Here is an 18,195-nt window from a genome sequence, read left to right as displayed (position 1 = left end):
CTTATATTAATGGATCACTTATCCATATTTGTATTCCTGTGATGATATCAGGAGAGATGTTTGGAATGTGTTTTGTGCCTTTGCACAGTTGTCGGTACTCCTAAAAGAGCAGTGTTTTATATTTTGTCATGCAGAAATAGGACTATCTTTGAAGTGTATGTGAGTAAATGAGACAGCATAAAATATTAAGTGAATATTGTGTATGATAGGATGTTTAGATTATTTGTCTGTGTTCCGTGGTGAAAAGAATTATTGGGAATTAGGAAACAACATTTAATCATACAGTAGAGTATGTATTTCTTTAGGCTTAGTAACATAAGAGAAACTACACCAAATGTAGGGTGCTTTATTGCTGTGCTGACCATATTGTTTCACTCTGTGCTAAGTCTCAGTCTACAATCTGCATGTCATGCTTCTGTTGATGTGAAATCCTTATCAACTAGGTATAATATCTATATTGTTGTGGTATTCAGATATTACTTGTGTGATTGTGAAAAGTTTGCAAAGAGGAGCATGCCATCCTCAATAGCAAGCATGGCAATACAACATGCTGTTTGTACCTGTCTGATGAACTCATTTGTGGCGGAAATAAATTGCAAATTACAGCCTAGTAGCTTTACCAACAGCTTTAAAATATACATCAGGTTCTATAGTACAACAGTTATGGTATTTCTGTTACTCTGTGATCATGACAAGGTTTAAATAGATGTAAATTCATCAAGTACTTTAATGTTAGAACTTCCCTCAACAAAACCATGAAGTAGCCCAATGTCTCAAAATGGAGATTTTTTTTTCATAGAACGCAGAATTGAAGCCTTCTTGTAGTATAGGGATATGTTGACTAATATCACGTTTTCAAGTTTCTGAATGAAATGTACTGCTTGTTAATTGCACAATAACTAGTAAACCTGAAAAGCTATGACCCAGTAATTTTTTTCCTGTCAAGTCGCACCAGACTTATGGCAACCTAATATGGTTTTCAAGGCAAGTGACATTCAGAGGTGGTTTGTCATTGCCTGCCTCTGCATAGCAACCCAAGACTTCCTTGGTGTTCTTCCATCCAATTACGAAGGCTGATCCTGCTTAGCTTCCAAGATCTGACAAGATCAGACTAGCCAGCTCAGGATATGTGCAGTCAACTATAAAAGTGCACTTTTTAAAAGCATGTACACCTAAGGTGTACAAGTACAAGTAAGAACATATGTGTGTAAACAAACAGCAGGATCTTCCAGATGTACTTTTATTCTTGTAAGGAGTTTGCATTATGCATTCATTGACTTGCTGTGCTGTATGCCATAAACCCTGAACAGAGTGTGTATGTTGCATTTTTGCTATGAGATGAACACTAGTGCTGTGATTCCTCTGAACCATTATCTGCTAATTGGGTTCATTACCATCTTATGTTGGAGTTTTATAAATGCTTCATATTTGCTGTTTATGAGTCTCAGAAAAGCTAGATAACTAGGTCATAAAGAAGCCCTACTATGTTTTGTCATATATACGTGATTGTTCTCACTTGTTTATAGGCTCTCCCTCTCTACCAGATAAATATCGCCACAATCGGGAGCTGATGATGCTACTGCCAGCTCACCGGGACCGACCTAGCAGTGCCCTGTACCCTGCAGCTATCATGGAAAATGGTCAAGTAAGGATTTCAGTTTTTTCTTGAGTATACCAGCTGTAACATGAAATTAGCATATAAGTCCATTTTCTATATAAGTATATTTCCAAAATACCTTTGGATGTAAGAAAAACAACAAACCAATTTTTCGAGTAAACAAAGTGAGGAATTTGAAGTTGATCTTTCTGGAGATTCAATTTATTCATTATTTGGACATTTATGAGATCCTATGAGATAGCAGTCAAAGCCACCAAACAAGAATATTATGTGGCCACGATTGCGTCTGTGAGCTCCCGCCCAGCCCAATTATTTAGAACAATTCAGACTATTACTACTCTGCCACAGGGCAGACCAAATGTTAAGGAATTGGAGATTGGCTGTGAGGCTTTCGCGAGCTAATTCCCAGATAAAGTCTTGTCACTCCGCCATGACCTCCCCGCCACAGTTGAAACAGTAAAGGAACTCAAGGCTCCTTGTCAAGTTTTGCATTGTTTTGGTCCACTCAGCCTAGAGGAGGTCAACAGATTACTCCTAACTGTGCGCCCGACCACTTGCAGCCTGGACCCTTGCCTGTCATGGCTAATCAAGGCTGGCCATGACGGGCTACGAGGTTCCCTAAGAGAAATCATCAGCAAGTCCCTCCTGTAGGGGCTGTTCCCTGGGGCATTCAAGGAGGCAGAGGTCCACCCTCTCTTTAAAAAACCATCTCTGGATCTGGCCGAATTGGCTAACTACCGGCCGGTTTCCAATTTGCCCTATGTGGGCAAATTAGTTGAGAGGGTGGTGACGGCCCAGTTAGGGGTTTTTTGGTTGATGCCTCCATATTAGACCCCTTCCAGTCCAGTTTCCGACTAGGCCATGGGACACAGACAGCACTGGTCACCCTCATGGACAACCTTCGGAGGCATCTGGACCAAGGCGGATCGGTATTGTTGGCATTGTTAGACCTGTCAGCAGCGTTCGACACGGTCGACCACCAACTGTTGACCCACCACCTCGCCGACGCTGGGATCCAGGGGTCTGCCTTGCAGTGGCTTTCCTCATTCCTCCAGGGTCAGGGACAAAGAATGGCCGTAGGGGAACAGCTGTCACAAAGGCACACACTAGTTTGCAGAGTGCTCCAAGGGGCAGTGCTTTCCCCGATGTTATTTAACATCTTTATGCGCCCCCTTGCCCAGATTGCCCAAAGGCATGGGCTGGAATGCCACCAATATGCAGATGACACCCAGCTCTATCTGTTGTTGGGTGGCCAGTCAGACTCCAGTCCGGAAGATCTGGACCAGGCGTTGCAAGCCGTGGCTGGGTGGCTTAGACTGAGGTGACTGAAACTGAATCTGATGAAGACGGAAGTCCAATGTCTGAGTTGGAGTAGGCCGAGTGTAGGAATCCCACTCCCGACCTTTGATGGGGCGCCGTTGGTGCCAGCGCTGGGGGTTAGGAGTTTGGGAGTGCACTTGGATGCCTCCCTTACAATGGAGGCCCAAGTAGCAGCTGCTGCGAAGTCAGCCTTCTACCATCTCCACCTGATTAAGCAGCTGTTTCCCTTCCTCAAACTCAACAAACTGGCATCAGTGATCCAAGCAATGGTCACCTTGAGATTGGATTACTGTAATGCCCTCTACATGGGGCTGCCCTTGTCCCAAATCTGGAAGCTGCAGCTGGTGCAGAATGCGGTGGCCAGGCTGTTGTTGGATCTCCCTATGCAGGAACACATCCAGCCTGCGCTAAGAGCACTGCACTGGCTGCCTATACCATGCCGGATTCGGTTCAAGGTGCTGGTACTTACTTTTAAAGCCCTTTATGGTCAGGGACCTACGTACCTAAGGGACTGCCTTTCCCCATATGTTACCCAGCGAGCACTGCGATTGGGTCACCTGGTTCTTCCAGGCCCCAGAGAAGCCAGGCTTACAGCAACAAGGGCCTGGACCCTCTCAGTGGTGGCTCCATACTGGTGGAATGAGCTCCCGGAAGACATCAGGGCCCTGTGGGACCTTTTACAGTTCCACAGAGCCTATAAAACGGAGCTCTTCCACCAGGCTTTCATCTAAGGAGCCGCACTCATCCATCCAAGGCCCTGGCCCCAATATTATCAATATCACCAACATCAATGCTGTATTGACTGAACAGCCTGTATTCCGCTGACACGACCCAGACCATGCGCTTAACTGACTGTTGGATTCCCACCATTGTTACAACGTTACTGCTAGCACTTTATGTACTGTTTTTAGGCTTAATTTATTGTAATTTTATCTGTTATAATTATGTGAGCTGCCCTGAGCCTGCTGCAGTGGGGAGGGCGGGATAGAAGCCCAATCAAATCAAATCAATCAATCAATCAATCAATAATTGTTATTCTGCCTGTCAGCCAAATGACTTTTGGGACAATGTATACAAAACAATATTAAATAATCAAGTAACACATAGCATCCTATCAATAAAATATATAAGAAAAAATACAGTTTACAGTTTAAAAAATTAAATCAAGGAAAGGCTTGGGTAAATGAGAACATTTTTAACCTGGTGACCCAGACATAGTAAAATAGGCATATGGCATTATGGGAACGATGTGAAGGTCAGGTTTTTAAATGATGCTGAAACTAAAGTAGTGTGATATAAAGCTTGACCAATGTGTTCTCTACCCCCAACTCCTCTACTAGACATACTTAACTCAAGTGGCTTCTGAATGTAATAAGTTCAGCACCTGTGAGAGAAACAGAAAAAGAACAATAACTCGTATGTACTCCTAGGGATAGGGAATAAGGTGGTTCGGAAAAGAGGACAGAATGGTTTATAGGTGTAACACAGTCTTCTTGGGTCCATTCACTTATAATAGTGCAGTTGATAATTCTCAATTTATTACAGGTCTTTATGACCGCAGTCTTGACCAAGAGGATACCAAAGGGGGATAAATTTAGCAATGTAGAAAGTAGTTAGCAGCCAGGTTTTCCCCAGAGACTAGATGCTAAGACATAAATATTGGCAAAGGATTTCTTTCAGCCCCCTCCTCTGGCGGCACAATTCTCTTCGCACCTTTACTATTGTTGCCTGGTCTCCCACCAAAGGCAGACTCTGAGACCCTTGAAGTCTCCTGAGACAGGACCTACAGGACCTATCTCACCTAACACCCTGGAGATGCAAGCTCTATCTAACTGAAACTGAGTATCCTCTTTTTTTTCCCTCACTCCCTCCTCCTATCTGGCTCTTCCAGCCCTTCCATGGATCCCGATTGGCTGCTAGCTACTCTGCCCATACACCAAACAGGACTAAAGGGTTATTGGTGTTTTTCAGAAAGAGGCAGGACCTTTTCCCATCCATCACAGAAGGAATGTCATAATCAGGGTGCCACTAAAGAAGAGGCCCTTTTCCTGTCCCAGCCCAAGAGCCACAGTTCAGCCGCTTCTTTGGCTTCCAGGCAATGCCATATTCCACTGCTTTGTCTGTTGTCCTACTTTTCTTCTTTATCTTCTCTTCTTAAAAGAACAGAAATAAAGAAAAAGGCAAAACAAGTGGTTCTTATACTCCTGGTATAGGCAGTTAGCACAAGCAGCTTCTGATGCTGTAAATCCTCACAGGCTGAAGTATTACATCTGCTGCTAGAATGCCATTTCTAGGAGTAGCTTTTCTTCCTAAGGAAGGAACATGGCACAAAAGATTTCTCCTTGTTCCTCCCACCTTCATGCCATAATTAATGTTGTTTCTTCCTTGATCCAGCTTGTATAAGGTGATCTAGCTACACTGTCCTCCTTCAATCAGCTTCTTATTACCTGACCAAAGAGATGAGGCTTGCATCATGAACTGAATGTCAGAAATCAGTTCTCTAATGAATGCTGATGGAGGATGCATATTTCAGAGTTAAAGATCCCCTGTGAGAGAACAGACAGAATTCTATAAGAAAAGAATAGGGATGACCTCCCGTACACTTCATAAATATCATAAAGTTAGGTAAAGCTGTAAGAATCACATATTTTGCTGGTATAAAAGTTTTTAAAAACCCAATCTTTCACTTGTGGCTTGTTACTTTATGGTTTATTTACTATATTTAGACACCACACTTTAACTGATATTTCCAATGTAATAACACTATTAATAGAGCAAGCTGAGCAGCAGCACAAAAGCATAAACTCAATTAAAAGGCCATCTTGAAAGGAGGCAAATGTTGGGGTTAAGCAACTCTCCATAGGGAGGGCTTTCCACAATATCAGGACAACTACTAAAAACATAATGTCTGAAATACTTTGGCCCAGAGCATTTCAAGGCCCAGCGCATTGAATTGGATTGGAAACACTTTAGTAAGCAGTGCAGCTGTTGAAGAGTAGGTATCATATGTTCATATCAGCCAGTACCTGTTAAAAGCCAAGAAGCAGCATTTTGAAGCAACTGAAGTATCTGGATTGTCTTCAAGGGCAACCATATAGAGAGCATTACAGGGGTCTAATTTCGAAGTTACTAATGTATGAATGATAGTGGCCAGGTCTCTGTATTTCACTCATGGGAATAGCTAGGAAACCACCCAAATATAAAACTCCGTAAGAAAGGTGAGCCCAAGAGGTACCTTCAATCTATGTACCTGGTTCCTCAGGAAGAATGTGATCCCTGGCCTAACAGGTGTTTCCCCAGCAAACCAGTTTATTACTGTTTAATTATTGACAAGGGGGCTATGCATACCACAGTGGTCTCTTTTGGTATTCACTGCACTAGACAAATAAAATAATAGCTCCATCCTGTAAGAAACTTTATAATTATAAACTAACTAAACAACCAAGTTGAATGGTAATAGCATGAAAACAAAATATGCCTCATGTGTGTGTATGTGTGTCAATGAGATCTTCCATTGCTGTAAAGAAAATCAGTAATTTTAAGGTTCTGTTTCGCAGGTATGTAATGTTTGCCCTTCATTTTTTATGCTTCCTTTCCTTTCTTCTAGCACCCCAATTTCCAGCGAGCCTTGCTTCACCAAGTAATAGGACCGTGCAAACCCTGCAGTGATCCCAATCTGTCTGTTGCTGAGAAAGGTATTATTTGTCTCTGCTTTATATTATGGATTAATAATTACTCACATAGACAAGGGCTGCACCCAAGCAGGAGTGAGAAAAGTCACTTGGCTGTGGAAATATCAGTAAGCAGGATGGAGGCATGCAAGGACACCATCCAGTTGCCCCATCTTCATGCCACTTGCTGCTGGCTGTGACCCTCCCCACACCACCCCCTACCTGCTTTTCACATTGGTGGAGAAGTGCATACTGGATAAGAATCCTCACCACCCCCCAACAGTCCCCCCCCACAACAGCTGGACCATATGGAAGCTCACAAATAAAATGGGGGTATGCTGTGTACTACCCAGGAAATAAACCCTGTGTGGAAACTGCCCAGGATTCTAAACAGATGTGTAGGCACCACAGTTTACTTCAGACAAGCTAGGATTCTAAACAGAATTCTGTTTAGAATCCTAGGTTGTCTGGAGTAAACTGTGGTGCCTGCACTTGGATAATTAATTGGAGCGTAATCATACCGGCAAGTTTTGTGTCAAGCTCCAGGCTCTAAAGGAGGAGGGAGGAGCAAGCACAGCAACAAATGATGTTCATGCCTGACCAGAATATAATTGCAGCTTGTTGTGATGTCTGAATAGAGTCTTTTTTTTTTCATTTTCTGCATTGATGTTTCTTGAATAACACAGCTTAAAGAAAAAACTTTTCAAACATGACTTCCCCATTGATATCTAACTTCTAAGTGCATACTCCTGTAGGAAATGGATTGACCACTACAGGGCAATGTGAATTTTCACAATAGCTTACACTGGAGCTGATTATTGAGCTGGGACAAAAATAGTTACAAGTTATTCAGCATCAGGATTGCATTTATAACCTAACACAGTATAGACATAGGTGGAGACAGATACAGTAAGCAAAGACACTGCATATTTAATTTTGGGTTTTCATATGTGCTTTGTAGCTAGGGTTGCCAAGTCGATCTTCTGCCAGAGCGGGGGGCTCCCGGCCGGCATCTGGTGTGCTGCATGCACGTCACCCGGAAGTGACGTGACGACAGCAGGCACGCTGGGGGCGGGGCCATGGCCATACGAGGGAAAACCATAGAGTTTTCCCTTGGATTGCCATGCCCCCAGCGTGCCCAGCATGGCCGCGTCACTTCTGGGTGACGCGCACGTCGGGGTGGAGTTCCCCCAGGGGCCCGATCTGGCGGCGGTGGGGAATGGGCCTCTGGGGTAGGGGTTTCCCTGCCCCCGGGGGGGACTTGGGAAGCCTATTTGTAGCAGATTTTATTAGATGTCCCCAAACAGCCAAACAAAAGGAAATAAGTGAAATGTAGATAATATTTGTTGTTATCCTGCTGCTGAATACAATACTAGTATGTCAGTTTTAGTTCAATTAAGGAAACATTTCTATTGATCAAGAGGAAAATGTTGTGGAAGCTCATGCCTTGAGTTTTTAATCTGTACTTGCAAACCACAATTATTTTTACAAGGGAATATGTGGAAGAATTGGAGAATTTGTGTGATCAAACTGGAGTACAGTTGGCAGCCTCCAGGTGGTGGCTGGAGAGCTCATATCACTAGACTCATGCTGCTTGTCAAAATAAATTAGGAATTTAAAACAAGGGGGAAAGTAATCAATGGAGCTTTTACACCGATGAAGGGTGGGGGATGGCAGAAGGTGCAGAGTGGGCAGAACGACCTCAATGTGGGTGGGGGAGGGACCTTCAAGGGGCAGCAAAAGGAGGGTAAACCAAGGGACTCTGTACGCTTTTGAATTACCTTTAGCTTGGAAGTGAAACAAGGGGAAAATTGGCACAAAAGCACTCTCAGAAAACCCGGGAAACAGCAACCAGGAACAAACTGAGTGCTGAAGGGAAGAAAATCAATGCGGAATGAAAAAGAAAACCCAACAGACATGCACAGTGAAAGCGAGGGGAAACACCCATGCATAATAGGGCCGTTGTCTGTCTGAAGAATGCCATTCTTAGGCTTTTCTTGTAGACAGTCTAGAACTGTGTCTCAATTAGAAGGCAACTAAATTTATCTCCTTCCTATCCAGTTTATTAATTCCTGAATAAAGCTTTTGTTACTTAGTGTCCTGAGCGTTGCATGGGAACTCTGCCAACACTATATTCATATAAACAGTTCTTCAGATTAATCCATACTGAGTCCCCTAGTTCACGCTCCCCTTTTGAACCGTTTATAGCCCAAGTGATACTAGCTATCACAAAGCATCCTTTGGGCCCTTCAGCTTGTGATAGTGAAAGTTTTAAAATAATGATATCACTGTCAGATGTCATCCGTTTCTTTTCATATTAATTTTGATTATTTCAGTGTCTGTTCAGTTACCATAAGTCAGAAATGCAAATAACAATGCTAATCTTTAGTCTTGTGTACCATGCAGGTTGGAGCTTTCAGTATATAAATTCATTTATTTATTTATGCTGTTTAAAATTATATCTGCCAAGCTGTAATTAACATCCCTTTGTAAAAGAGAAGATCTCTATCAACCATAAAAGTGATTCAGGAAACAAAAATTGTACCAGCGATAACCCATATTTATCACAATGTATGCCTAAACCCTTCCAAAAGTCTTAGGGTAGCACCCATAGGTTTTTCCCTGTTTTACCTTCAGAACAAACTTGTGAGATGTGTTAAGCTTAGAGAACAGCAGAGATCTGAACCTGGGTTTATCAGATCAAAATCCAGCATTCTGTTCCCTAGAATATCTTCAGTTCCTACTCTAGTGCACCTTTGCATCTCCTTATCCCAGGTTAGATTATAGACTGAGAATTATACAAACACTTTGTTAAGAGTTTTACAGACCCATCTAAGACTCCAACACTGGTGAAGAGCCAATGCAGGCATAGCATCCTATGCTGCTCCATGGAGGGGCAATCAATGACTGAGCATCCCAAGGCAACCCCAGTGACATCCACCAGTCACAAGGCAATGTGCCATCAATGACCCGATGAGTGGCACACACAGACACTGCAGTCTGCTCATGACACCATAGTCCCTGACATCAGGAAGTTACCACCCACATGCGGAGTACCAGAAGGCAGGGAGGAAAAATGGCTGACCCCTTTACTCCCAAGGAGGCTGGTTGCCTACTCCAGGGAACTTTCCTGCTGCTGAGTTCCCTTTTACCAGGCAGATGGACAAACAAACATGACCATTCCAGTGTTCTCAAGCTCCCATAGCTCACTAAGCACAGGCAACTACAATGGATCATCCAAGAAGTATTGTCATTGTGCTGATGATACATAACTCTGCCTTTACTTTGCATCCAGTTCCAGAGAGGTGGTAAAAATGCAGAACCAGTGTCTAGAAGCGAGGACATACTGAATGAGAGCAAACAAACCAAACCATTTAGATAAAACAGAAATGCAGAAGATCAGGAGTAGAACTGATACAGGAATAGGTATACAACTTGTTCTGGATGGGGTTGTGATCCCCCTGAAAGATCAGGTATACAGTCTAGGGCCACCTATGGACTCTATGAATGGAGTGCTTTCTGTCAGCTTAGTCTAATTCACCAGCTGTGTACATTCTTAGGGAAAGCTGGCAGGACTGCAGTTACATTCAGACTAGATTAACATGTTCTGCATGGGACAGTTCAGATATTCCCACAGGCACAAAATACTATGGCCGGAATGCTAACAGGGGTCTGCTGCAATGAATCTATTAAAAATCAGTATTATACCAAATACATTAACTTCCACTTTGTTTCAAGCCCAGTCAAAGTGCTGGTTTCAACCTTTAAAGCCTTTAACTGCTTGGCTTCGAAGTACCTGAAAGATGGCATTCATCCTGTCTGGGTTCCAAGGTCATCTGCTAGGGCCTTTCTGTAGGAATTCATGCTTTTGAACATTCATCTGTCAGGGACCTTCTTATCTGCTGCTCCTGAGTTCTGGAATTCCCCTAGAAAGTACATGTAGTGTTGTCATCACAGCCTTCTAGCGGCACTTGAAGACACTTTTGTTCTAGAAGGTTTCTGTGGAGATTGGGGTATTCCTGGGATTTCAAATGTTGTCAGTTGCAATTTATTTTACATTTTTAAAATGTTTTACCTTCCAAATTACCTTGAGCAATTTTGAATGGAAAAGCAGGACAGACATTTTCTAAGTAAATAAATATTTTTTTAACTTCATCTTGGTAATCGCGGCACAGTAACAGGCTCTCTTGTGCATATTGAAATTTCTTTGATACGGTTTACTTTTATTTTGCTTGTTTTTTTAAAAAAATACCCTTTTTATAGTATAGAAACTTTTCTTAGTTCTTCTGATCATGTTAGTTCCATTCTTGTTATCAAAAAGTACACAATTGTCTATCACTCACTGCCTTCAAGGCAGGACATATCTACCAGCATGGGGCCAGTCGCAAAATACTCCATTCAAAGAATTTGAAAAGTCAGTCCATCAAGTCCCAGTGAAGTTTGTACTATAGTATTATCCAAATTCCATCTGTTTCCATCCTTCAGCTGTTCCAGCAGCACCAAGCAGCTGGAGTCTGGACAGCGGAACCAGAGATGCTTTGCCATTCCTGTCTGCTCATGTTGGGAGCATCTTGGCCCCACCAGTACCTCCCCGAAGCCTACCCCATGGTAAGGAAATGGCTAGTAGGAATGCAGTAAAAATTCTGCATTAATGCCCAGATAAATGTGAAGGCCAACACTGGCATCTGTTTTCCTTTTGAAAAAAGAAAGGAACAAAGAGAAGAAAAGTCTTTCCTGTTTCTCGTGGCTGGCCATTAGCTTAATGTTGAAAACTTTGGCAATTCCATGAATGTTCTTTGGGACTGGAATTAAGTTTGTGAGTGACATAAACTAACCTCATGTTTAGCTAGCCTGCAAAGAACTACTCATTGATCATCAGTTACTGAAAAGAAATTGAGATTTCAGATGTTTAATGCTGAAGAGCCTGTTGTCTTGCCACGGGAGCCTTGATACAATCATAGGAGTGGGTAAAAGCCTTTTTCCTAGTATTGAATTTTTCATTTATTTCTTTGGTAATGTGAATTGAAGATTCCAGGTTACACTGTGAAAGGGTTGTTTTCTAGGAAACTGGCACTGGGTTTTACAGGATGTACATCTGTCTAACATCACAGAAAACTTAATAATTGTGAACGAATACACCAACCCTGATCTACTGTTCTTCTATCTTGTTAAAGGTCACTACTCCTTGCATTTTGATGCCTTTCATCACCACCTTAATGATACTCCCCCAGCACTGCCTGCACGGACACTTCGCAAGGTAAAACGATTGCTCAGATTGCAGAACCCGCAACCTACTCCAAGGAGCAAGTTTTTTACATCCCCATCTGTTTGTTATTTATACTGATTTGCTCCAGTATTTGTCCTGAGAGATTAATATAAAATCTATTACTCTCCTAGAAACTGAAGGCATAACTGCTATCTCCTAGACCAGGGATCCCCACTACAATGGCTGTGGGTGCCATAGTACCAGCCAACACCTTTCTTGGTGCCCACAAAGTGCTTTTAGAAAGTGGGCAGGGTCAGATGGCTTCCTATTGGCCATTGGGGATTTGACTGACGGTGCAGATTTTTTAAAATGTTGTTTTGGCACCAATCTGCTTCCACAGCGCAAAGATCTTCACTGTGTGACTGGAGGTAGGCTGTAGCAGCCATTTTGTGGCTGGCTCCACCTCTTACAGCAGCCATTTTGTGGCTGAGCTCACAATGCTGAGTCAGAATTCTAAAGGTGCCCTCAGGCTCCAAAAGGTTGGAGACTTTCATGACATTTCTAACCTGCAGCTTCTTAGAGTAATCAGTCATTAAAACTAGAGTAACTTGAAACTACCAATGAATATAAGAACTCAGTATTTTTAAATGTAGGTAGAATAGAGAGCAGAAATCAAGACAAAGGACTTTTCTACATATTCGGCTTACTCCTGATTTTCTTAGAAGTCAATCCACAAACATTGGAATTGGTTTGGGCACAGCTGTTCCTCACATCTGCCCTCCCTGTACATTTAGCCGGGTACCGATATTGCACCGCATTAAAAAACAGGTGCTTGTATTTGGAAAGCTAGACAATGTGAATGTGCACTCACAAAAATCTATGTTTTGTAATCTGTATAGAATAACAAGCATAGAGGTATAGAAAAATTTCTTTGTATATTTTAGCATGTGTATATATATTTCTCTTTTTCTTTTTCTAATAGTCACCTCTTCACCCAATCCCTGCATCACCCACAAGTCCCCAGTCTGGCCTGGATGGAAGCAACTCCACCCTTTCAGGCAGTGCCAGTAGTGGAGTGTCCTCGTTAAGTGAAAGTAACTTTGGGCACTCATCTGAGCCCCCTCCTCGAACAGACACAATGGATTCTGTGCCTAGCCAGGCCTGGAATACTGATGAAGACTTAGAGACACCCTACCTCCCAGTCAGGTACAGTCTCTCAGAACCTGATGTCTTGGAAACTCTTAAATCCCAGCCATGCCGAAGTCACTCTGCTCCATCTGGAGTCATTCCTCAGGACACTATGGATCCTCCAGCACTACCCCCTAAACCATATCACTCTCGCCTCCCAAATATGGAGAATGAGGATGTAATGAGAATGGAAGAGGATGAAAAACACCGGGCACTGCATCGCAAAATCTCCCAGCCAACTGGTGGTGCAAAAGAAGAACAGGCCAGAGTAGCTTGGGAACATGGCATCAGTGAGCAGTAGGCAAAATTATGTGAGAGGACAGTTTGCATGATCATTCCAGCTCTAAAGAATCAGAAGAGAGATGTATAAGTCTTCAGAAAAGGGGAAAGTGAACTCATTTATTCTCTGCTGCTGTGAGTTAATGTCTGGAGCCAGAGACTGGGCCAGCATGTGCAGTTGCTGCTTTCCTTTTTATTTAATTTTATACTTTCCAAATTTTTAGTGGTTTGGGGTTTTGTCTATTTTTTGCATTGGGTGCTTCGTTCCTTCTAAAGATGATCAGAACACAGGAGGTAATGTATATGATATTAGCTGTAGACTCTTGGAGAAATGACGAAAGATTAGAATTTTGAGGGGGGGATGTGGCATGGAATTTTTATAAGCTTTCCTCGCAATTATGAGATGCGCACAAGTTGAAGCAGTTGCACTAGAAATGTGTTTCTTTGCTCATTTTGAATTCAGGGATGCCATGTTGTGTCACTTGAAGGTGCACAGTAAGGAGGCACTGAAAATTTGCTAAAGAAGAAACTAGATCTTCCAGATTTGTGGGCCTATAAACTTCTTTACAGTTATCTCCCTGCATTGGCTCAGGTGTGCTCAAGCAATCGAACCACAGCTAACTGGCTTCTGTGTTGATTTTAAAGCAAAATTTCAAACTAACTGTTCCTGACAGACTATTTGATTTCTTGGTTTTTTTCTCCTTGTCATTTTCATCTGCATTTACCAATACTACCGTTTAAAAGGAAATGACATAATCATGGTTCCTTTAGTCTTTCTGTGCTGAAGCCTAGATAGTTTGCTATACCCAGGTCAGGAGAGGGAACGGTTTATGCTGGAACTGCTAAGTAGCAGAATAAAATGGGAAGATTTGAGCTCACGGCTATCTGTTGGTTCAAGGCTGGGTATCTGCACAGTCAAAACCATTATTCAGGTCATAGTATTTGTTACTGTACAGTCTTTTCTACCCAAAGCATCTCACTATTCCTGGACAACAGTGCTTCCATCTGTTACAATGTCATAAAGACACCATAACTTTCAAGAAATGTCCATGATGTTCCAGTGTGTCAATGGAGATTTTAAGCATTTCCCATTGAAAAGAAAAATATTTTCTCTTTTGTTTCTATTCAAAGGTCCTGAAGTGTTTACAAAGAAGGAGGTTAAGGATGGGAAAAAGTGCAGTACAAATATATAAAATCAGGAATGAATGTGTGTAAGAAAGAAGGTATTTATATACAGGAACTAGATAGTAGCCAATTAATAGCCATAATTGTACAATTTTAATCAAAAGAACTACTGAAAAAATTGACCTATTAAACATACAGCCATGGGCTATGTGGATTCTAGCCATGTAATCTTGAAAGCAGAATAGAAAGCCTTTGAAAAAAAGAAATAATAATATGTATTATCAGGATGATATGAGTTAGTAGATTAATAATTAGTAGACTAATCATGTAAGGCAAGGAAAAGAACATTTCTTTATGCAAGTTGAAGAGCTTGAACTTGAAGGACTTTTAGGCAATGTTTCCATATTCCCGTTTCATTCCAACAACAGGTTCAGACATTTAGGAAATAGCTGTACAAGACGCAGTTTATCTTTTGTCTGACTGCTTGAATAAAATAGTAATACCCCCAACATTGTAACAGACTCAAAAGCACATTATGAATTTTTTTATACTGAAAGAGAAACTGGAGCATCTAGTAGGAAAAAGACTGACCTAGTTTTCAAAATAGCCAGGGACAGGAATAGAAACAGAGCCTAGATATTAATTTCCTTATTTAGTCTTCACCATATATACTCTAAATACAGATATTTGTCCTAAATAAATAAAAGTTGCATATTGTTGTTGTTTTCCCAAAACTGGTTCTACATGGAAACGGCATTTGCATTCACTGTTCTTGTCCACACACCACACCATTTCTCCCACTAGAATGAGTAGCTTTCCAATGCCATCTTAAACATCTCCTACAAAGCACAATTTAAATAAGTAGGACTATAACAATGGTTATTTCTGTGTGTAGGAGGCGTACTTTGGGTTAATGTTACAATCACAAACATTCAGAAAGCATAAATGTTACCCATCTATGTCCTGGAAGATATTTAAGACATGTCCGTTTTTCTGGAGTTTGAGAGATTGGCATGGCAACAGAACATATTTACTTAGAAGTAAGTCTCATCTGAGTGTTATGGAACTCATTTCTACACAATGCCTTGTGCATTGTTTTAGTGGCTTTCAAAAAGGGGATTCTGTGTGTGTGTGAGATTTTCAGTGTATTTCAGCTGATGAGTGTGGAATTAAGCATCATATAAATCACAGGCCCACTAAGTATAGTGTAAATAATATCTTGGGGTATGTGAATGGAATTCCAATGCTAAAATTAGTGTCCTATACTGCATTACTAAAATTCCTTTTTAGATTTTCAGACTTCATCAGGACATGTACCATTGCATGGAGTTTCTGCTGACAGGCTTTGAAAAGCATAGTTATACCTTCTTTGGACACAGAAAAAATTAAAGGAAGAAAACTGGTTTCAGATACATGGATAGCACACACAATCATGGTGCCTTGGGAAAAGATTATTAAGTGCTCCAAAATATTTGGGGTTTTTGTCCTTAGTCTAGAGGAGAATAAGGATCAAAGATGTTGAAGGAAGGGAATCAGCAGGGAAAAATAATTCCATCCTGCATTGGATTATAACGGAATTCTTTCACAACAGGAAAAATGTAAGGATTTCTTCACCAACGAACATCCCCACAACTTTTCTTTCTTATTTCTCTCTATAAAAGGGAACTAAATCATATCCTACCGGGGGAAGAATGAGACAGCAGCAAACTTGTAGAGGAGTAATCATGTTGCTTAAATTTTCTTCCCATCTTGCTTCTGTGTAAATATCCCACTTGAATGCTGTGTATTTGTACAGGAAATTGAGCAAAAAATGTATAGATTGTGATGTCTGACTGGTACTCTGCCCTGTAAATGTGTTTTTAACCTTGGCAATCCGTTACTATTTTAAAAACAAAAAAACCCTCTCCCCTCTAACCCATTCTTTTTTGTGTATTCATGTTCAGAAAACCTATATTAACTGTAAGGAATAGCAAATTTAAAGGGGAAAAAATTTGTACCAGAATCCTAAAGATATTTCATTGTATATATTGTGATAGCATGTTTCTTGAATCAAAAAATAAGTGGTGTGGATTTTAGGTGTAAATATCTGCTGTTTTGTTTGGGGATATTTTTTCCTTCCCTTTTCCATTCACTCAACTGCTGTGATGTGGAATTAAATATTAATACCTAATATTAAAGCAATGAGTTGATATACTCTCTGAAGTACCAATGACATATTTATTCAAATGCCCCAATGCATCTTACCAAATCCCATAGGTAAAATAGATGCACTTCGTATCCTGTTGACCTCATTCTCCCTTTGCTATGTAGTTTATATCAAATGAAGTTACATGCCAGAAGTTGGTGGGTGGGAAAGCTGCTGGTATTGTTTGCACAGGGAAATATATCTTATCATCTGCTTGACCCTCTTTACTCAGCAGTGTTAAGCCATGCTAAAAATGCTGTCCCCAAGATTTGTATCATTTTCAGTTCCTATTAATTGTCACCAGTAATCTCTAGAGAGGAGGAGAAAGCTTCTTGTAAGGGGGGGGAAAGGCTGCCAAAAAGTTCACTGCCAACTGGAACAGGTTTAGCTCTGAACAGTCCGGACAGGGGTAGAATAGCCCCTATCTGGGTGAAATGAGGATTCTTATCAGAATAAAATTATGAACTCTCAATATCTTAACTAGTTTTTGTCATGCTATAGCACTCTGCTGGGGCCAACTGGCAGTATGACTCCAAGCTAATTGGAACAGCTTGGCCATTCCTCCATCTGTTGCCTATCATGAGCTGAGTCAGTTCAGCTCGCTCCTTTTCATCAATCCAGAAATGTGCCCTGCACCTGAGCTGTAGCTGTACTATTCATTTCACAACCCAGGAAACAGCTTCTGGAGATGAGATTATGTTGTCAGCAGCATTTTTACTACCCATGGCAAAACAGAAATTACAATAATTTCAGTTACACAATGTCACACGCAAAGAACAGCAGGTGGAAAACAGCTTTGCTTGTTACGCAGTTACCTTTCAAGGCACTTAGAATGAATGATGGTATGGTACAGGACAAAAAAAGCAACATCTCAACCAATGTAGGGCAAATATGATGGCATAATATGGGATTAATTTAGGATTTGTGTTTGAACATTTTATTTTTAATTAAACTTTAGTGGGGAAAATCAGTGCAGGGAGAGTAGAGTTGGCATTAGGACAAGAGTCTCTGTATATCTCTAATCATCCAATAGCCTTACTAAGAGTTCTTGGGGAAGTCGCACACCTAATTGAGGTTTGTAAGGACCTTTTCAGACAATCACTGCATTGAACAATAAATGTGCAGTAGGTTAATTGCAGAGTACCAAATATCTTTTCCTCCATTAGCACATTTGTTATATGGGAATTATGTTTCCACAGCACAAGCACAGCAATCCTCTGTGGCTGGGAAAATGTTACTAGACACACACACATAAATCTCACAGTATTGTACTGGTGCTGTGTGGGATATGCTTGTACAAGTAACAGAAGCCCTCCTGGACAGTGTCTGTGACATCATTGATGATAAGTGACTCCACACTCATGGCTGTACCATTCTGTAACTTTTAAGAGGTTTTTTTTTAAATGTCAGCAAAGGTTGAGCAGTGCACTCCTCTTCTGCATTGCTCAATCACAAGTGTACTCATGAAGCCCTTTAAAAACAACAACAAATGTTTATTTTTGTCCTTGGTTATTTATTTCAACATGGATTATCAGAATAGATACACTGTTGCATTTGTATATTATTACTGACTTGTTAATACTGTCTATTTTAATGCTGTTGA

At 41.2% G+C, this 18,195-nt stretch overlaps 1 protein-coding gene across 1 annotated transcript in view; it reads left to right on the top strand.

Annotated features, from left to right (window-relative positions):
- Window positions 1-13,304, top strand: part of DOCK3 (dedicator of cytokinesis 3) — a gene marked incomplete at its 5' end in the record, with an annotated part of 323,062 nt that extends 309,758 nt beyond the window's left edge. Inside the window, 5 exons of the mRNA XM_015424016.1 lie at window positions 1,527-1,645; window positions 6,546-6,633; window positions 11,095-11,217; window positions 11,784-11,866; window positions 12,798-13,304. Coding sequence (XP_015279502.1) covers window positions 1,527-1,645; window positions 6,546-6,633; window positions 11,095-11,217; window positions 11,784-11,866; window positions 12,798-13,304 — 920 coding nt within the window. The remainder of the gene's footprint in view (window positions 1-1,526; window positions 1,646-6,545; window positions 6,634-11,094; window positions 11,218-11,783; window positions 11,867-12,797) is intronic.
- Window positions 13,305-18,195: the final 4,891 nt, after the last annotated feature.

This window comes from Gekko japonicus, unplaced genomic scaffold (genome assembly GCF_001447785.1).
Source record: "Gekko japonicus isolate JY-2015 unplaced genomic scaffold, Gekko_japonicus_V1.1 scaffold477, whole genome shotgun sequence".
In the NCBI taxonomy this organism is placed as follows: domain Eukaryota; kingdom Metazoa; phylum Chordata; class Lepidosauria; order Squamata; family Gekkonidae; genus Gekko; species Gekko japonicus.
The sequence above is the reverse complement of the archived record's forward strand: the minus strand, read 5'-3'. Positions and strand labels throughout refer to the sequence as shown.